This window comes from Leptonychotes weddellii, chromosome 16 (assembly GCF_054177405.1).
Source record: "Leptonychotes weddellii isolate Sample4059 chromosome 16, ASM5417740v2, whole genome shotgun sequence".
NCBI classification, from domain to species: domain Eukaryota; kingdom Metazoa; phylum Chordata; class Mammalia; order Carnivora; family Phocidae; genus Leptonychotes; species Leptonychotes weddellii.
Window position 1 is genome coordinate 32,294,109 of NC_138384.1, and position 6,000 is coordinate 32,300,108.

At 38.8% G+C, this 6,000-nt stretch overlaps 1 protein-coding gene across 1 annotated transcript in view; it reads left to right on the plus strand.

The window, feature by feature from the left end:
* The window catches only part of NETO2 (neuropilin and tolloid like 2), a 53,533-nt gene that overhangs the window by 40,795 nt on the left and 6,738 nt on the right, over positions 1 to 6,000 (plus strand). The window contains exon 9 of the mRNA XM_081807585.1: positions 5,657 to 5,770. Coding sequence (XP_081663711.1) covers positions 5,657 to 5,770 — 114 coding nt within the window. The remainder of the gene's footprint in view (positions 1 to 5,656; positions 5,771 to 6,000) is intronic.

The window sequence follows — 6,000 nt, forward strand, 5'->3', positions numbered from 1 at the left end:
GAGAATTGAAATCCTAACCCTTCTTCTTTCTCACTCCATGACCCAGCAGTGAGTGAAGGGGGAAAGTAGAAAGTCCTCAGGCTATAAGTAGAAAACAGTTTATAACTGGCACTATTTTTGCTATTCTCTTTGTCCCTTACTTATAAATTCCAATAATTCAGCCATTTTTTAAAGTTTTGAATTGAAGCATGTCATTAGCATCCCATGTCAGTAACTCAGTAACTGATAACTTCAGTTCTCTTTATGAACAGCTATGCTTGTCCACTGAAAATGCACAGAGCTTAATACATCTGTAATTAGGAATATAATACATTTCTACAAAACAATATCTGATGATGTCCGCACTGCTTTCTAATTGCTTTCAATAATGTGGGGAGCAGTTGTAAAGAATTCTGTAATAAAAACTGAGGGTGGGGCGCCTGAGTGGCTCAGTCGGTTAAGCGGCTGCCTTTGGCTCAGGTCATGATCCCAGGGTCCTGGGATCGAGCCCCACATCGGGCTCCCTGCTCGGTGGAGAGCCTGCTTCTCCCTCTCCCTCTGTCTGCCACTCTGCCTACTTGTGCTCTCTATCTCTGTTAAATAAATAAATAAAAATCTTTAAAAAAAAAAAAAACTGAGGGTGTTTTCTACTCACTGTTCAATCAGTGAGAAACACCGATCAGAAAATCTTTTTCTACCCTTTTGAGGATTATAAAGAGACATCAAAATGTTCTGTGTCACACAGTGTTCTGTGGATAAACTTTAAGAGCTAATGATAGTTTGACTCAAAATCAGAATACCTAGAAGCCACAGTGCTGCTTATAACCTCATTCAGCCCTTCTTGAAAATAGCTTCTGTTCTCTGTCTCCTCATTTGTGAACTGGATAATACTGGTAAAATTAGAGGTCAGTAGGTAATATGATATAGTACGTAACAGAATTGTAGTATGACATAGAAACAAAATGGAAAACTCAGTTTTTAGAAGTATTCAAAAATGCTGTGTGTTCTCTAGGCCATTTGTTACGTTAAAGTGCACACCTGGGTGTAATACAATTTTATGATCTATATGACACAGCTGAGGTAGGGACACTAGCTAATTTTGTACTGAAATAAAATAACACCATACATTTTCATTGGCTTTTCTCTTCCTAACCTAATGGTTTATTTATGTAACTAATACCTTTTGTCCTTATGGTAAGCTTTGAAACCATCAAGCATTTCTTAAGAATCATGAAATACTTAATGGTTAAATGATACCACATGGATTCAGTCTCTGAGTAAATTACTTACTGGATATATACATGATTCTTCTGAGAATAGAAATAACAACATGATTGAGACCACTAATTTCATAGTCTTGTTGATTTTATTTTATTTTTTTGTTTTCAAGAATTTATTAGAAAACACAAATGGTGGGGAGGGACAGAGGAAGAGGGAAAAGCAGACTCCCATTAAGCAGAGAGCCCAACACGGGGCTCGATCCCAGGACCCTGGGATCATGACTGAGCTAAAGGTAGACACTTAACCAACTGAGCAAGTCTCATTGATTTTAGAACCAGAAGTCTGAAATACCCTATAGTCCATCCCATTCTTTTAAAAAGAGGAAGCAGACACCCAGGGAGTTAGTTAAAATCTTAAAGTAGACAGGTTAACTAATAACAGAAACAATTTTTATTAATTACTAGTCCATTGTTATTTCTACTCTCTGTTTCATAGCACTATTTCCCAAGTTACAGTTCTTAGCTATTTTATTTTAGATTCTTGAGTCGTGAGAGCCACCTACAGGTTATTATACTTGAAAAGGAGTGGGTAAGTCCTCAGCAAATAAGCCTAAAAGTTTTGTGCAAAGATTATTTAATCGTGGGGCACCTGGGTGGCTCAGTCATTAATCATCTGCCTTCAGCTCAGGTCATGATCCCGGGATCCTGGGATGGAGCCCTGCATCAGGCTCCCTCCTTCTCCCTCTCCCACTCCCCCTGCTTGTGTTCCTGCTCTCGCTATATCTCTGTCTGTCAAATAAATAAATAAAATATTTTTAAAAAAGAAAAAAGATTATTTAATTGTATATAGATAAAACTCATGCTTAAACTCAATTTAGTTTATAGTGCGGAAGGAGAAGGGTTTACACAAATCCTAGCTCATAGTGATTAACCATAGATTATTAGCCTGCTGAACTAGAACTTGGGTGACTGTTACCATTGGGGGATTCTGCCTTAAAGAGAGATTATATTTGCTCTCTACGAGCAAAGCAATTTTGGATGTTACTTTTCGTTTTAATTGAAGAATAATTGACATTCACTCAATATGGTACTAGTTTCAGTGATTTGATATTTACATACATTACAAAATGATCACAATAAGTCTAGGTTCCATCTGTCACTATACAAAGTTGTTTACAATATTACCGACTATAGGGGTGCCTGGGTGGCTCAGTCAGTTGAGCGTCTGCCTTCGGCTCGGGTCATGATCTCAGGGTCCTGGGATCGAGCCCTGCATCGGGCTCCCTGCTCAGCGGGAGGCCTGCTTCTCCCTCTGCCTGCCACTCCCCCTGCTTGTGTTCCCTCTCTCGCTGTGTCTCTCTCTGTCAAATAAATAAAATCTTAAAAAAAAAAAAAAAATTACCAACTATATTCCCTATACTGTACATTACATCCCTGTGACTTATGTATTTTATAACCAGAAGACTGTTCCTCTTAATCCCCTTCCCCTACTTTGTCCTGTGTCTGCACCCCCCCTTCCCTCTGGCAACCATCAGTTTTTTCTCTGTATCTGTGAGTATTCCTGTTTTGTTTGTGCATTTGTTTTGCTTTTTTAGAATCCACATATAAGTGAAATCTATGTATTTGTCTTTCTCTAACTTATTTCATTTAACATGATACCCTTTAGGTCTATCCATGTTGTCACAAATGGCAAGATTTCACTCCTTTTTATGGCTCAGTAATACTCCATTCTATGTATGTATCACATCTTCATTCATCCATTTATGGACACTGAGGTTGCTGCCGTATCTTGGCTATTGTAAATAATGCTGCAATGAACCTACAGGGATGTCTATATCTTTGGAATTAGTGTTTTGAAAATTTTCTTCGGATAAATATCCAAGAGTGGAAATGCTGGATTATATCGTAATTCTATTTTTAATTTTTTGAGGATCCTCCATACTGTTTTCAACAGTAGCTGCACCAGTTTGCATTCCCACCAACAGTGCACAAAAGGTCCCTTTTTTCCACATCTCCACTGACACTAATTTCTTGTCCTTTTGATAATAGCCATTCTGACAGGTGTGAGGTATTCTCTCATTGTGGTTTTGATTTGCATTTCCCTGATGATCAGTGATGTTGTGGATGTTTTCTGTTGACCTACATTATAAGTCTAGTAAATATTTAATAAATATCACATTATGTTTTAGGGTTTCTGGGGTCCCAATAAATACCTATTTTTACAGCCCATCTTCAGAGCTAAATTGAGAAATAGACAAAGGGGGTCAGGCAGGTAGATACCAAACTGTTTGTGTTTACCAAACTGTTGGTTTTATTACTGATGATGCAGTTGGACAATGTGTTTAAGTATTCCAAAGCTTCCTGTGATTGTAACCTAAAGAGAGAGCTTTCTCAAGAGGAAAAGAAATACTAAATTAATTGTTTTGATAAGGTTCATTGTATATTTATTTTTTTAAAAGATAATATTTAGGGGAGAAAATCCAGTTATTATTAGTCCTGTAAAATTTTACGTATTTCTTTTCATCTTGAAAAGAAACTTAAAAAGAAAATATAAAAAATAACTGAGGTCTGTCAGTATGCTGAGACACATATCTTAAATGTAGAATTTTTTTAGACAGGAAATACATTTTTCTTGATTATATTTTTGGAAGTCACAATGATTAGTTGATTTTTAGGGGCTTCTGTCAGTGTGAGAGACACGCCGTCGTGTTTCTTGACTTTCAGATTCTTGTGTGTGTGTGTGTCTTTACACTGAAATACACATTATTACAATGTTGGTACTTTTGTCTCCAATCTAGGATGTTATTTCTTAACAGAAGTAAACACACTGAGTCATAATCTAGTGTAGCAAATGTTTACATATACAAGGAGAAGTGTCACATAGAAGCACCATCCAGAGTACGATGGGAACACAGGAGTCACACTAGCTATGTAGGAGAATTGAGGCAATCTTCACAGAGAGGGCAGCATTTTGGATGATCTTGAAAGATGAGTAGGTGGTCATCAGGAAGGGAAAGGAGGAGACATCTCAGGCTGAAAGAATGATTTATACAAAATATGACATTACACGGTGTATATTCCATATATCTTTATCATTTAAAAACATTTTAATTTTGAAATTCCAAGGAGTGATTTTTTTTCTGGTAAAATCTACATGACATAAAATTTGCCATTTTAACCATTTTTTTTTTTTTAAAGATTTTATTTATTTATTTGAGAGAGAGAGAACGAGAGAGAGCACATGAGAGGGGGGAGGGTCAGAGGGAGAAGCAGACTCCCTGCCGAGCAGGGAGTCCGATGCGGGACTCGATCCCGGGACTCCGGGATCATGACCTGAGCCGAAGGCAGTCGCTTAACCAACTGAGCCACCCAGGTGCCCCATTTTAACCATTTTTAAGTGCATAGTTCAGTGGCATTAAGTACATTCATCATCACCACTATCCATCTCCAGAACTTTTTAAGATTTGATTTATTTATATGAGAGAGAGCAAGAGTGAGAGAGATCACACAGAAGGAGAGAGAGAAGCGGGCTCCCTGCTGAGCAGAGAGCCTTGACCCTAGGATCATGACCTGAGCCAAAGGCAAACGCCTAACTGATTGAGCCACCCAGGCGCCCCAATCTCCAGAACTTTTTTATCATCCCCAGCTGAAACTCTGTCCCATTAAACACCCCATTCCCCTCTCCCACCAGGTCCTGGTAGCTGATGTTCTCTTTTTCTCTCAATGAATTGACTGCTCCAGGTACCTCGTATACCTGGAATCATACAATACTTGTTCTTTTGTGTCTGGCTTCTTTCAAGCATATTGTCTTCAAGATTCATCCATGTTGTAGCATTTGTCAGAATTTCCTTCTGAATTTTAACCCTGAATAATATCCCATTAGATATGTATATACCACATTGCAGTCCTCCATTCATCCATCAACAAACATTTATTTAGGTTTTTTCCCCCTTTTGGTGGAATAATGCTGCTGTGTGCTTTGTGAATAAAGCTGCCATGATCATTGGTGTGCTCTGTTCGAGTCCCTGCTTTCAGTGGTTTGGGGTATGCACCTGGACATACGCACCTGCTGGAGCAGATGGTAATCAGTGTGGATTTTTGAGGAGACTCCATCCTGTTTACCACAGCAGCTGTACCATTTTACATCCCCCCAGCAATGCACCAAGGGTTCCAGTGTCTCCACATCCTCACCAATATTTTCTTGTAACATTTTGAAAAAATTTACCAGGCTCTGTACTAGTTCTGTAAGCACCATGGTAAATGTATTCCTATTCTCATTACACTAAACATGACATTTGGCACCCAGCGGAAGTGAAGAGTTTTTACCTGAGACCATGTCAGAGAGTATTGGCCCTTATCTTATTGCTTCTATAGCACAGAGTGTATTCATAGAACAAGTTGAAGTGTAAATAAACCAGGATGAGTTCTTAGCAACAAACTGTTCTTCTTTCCTGCAGCTCCCTGCACAGGTAGCACTTTCTTCTGCCACAGCAACATGTGCATCAACAATTCTTTAGTCTGTAACGGTGTTCAGAACTGTGCATACCCTTGGGACGAAAATCACTGTAAAGGTGAGTGCGCTGGCAAAGCCCAACCTTTTTATTTTTTTATTTATTTTTTTTATTCTTATGTTAATCCCCATACATTACATCATTAGTTCTAGATGAAGTGTTCCATGATTCATTGTTCGTGCACAACACCCAGTGCTCCATGCAGAACGTGCCCTCCTCAATACCCACCACCAGGCCAACCCATCCTCCCACCCCCCTCCCCTCTAGAACCCTCAGTTTGTTTTTCAGAG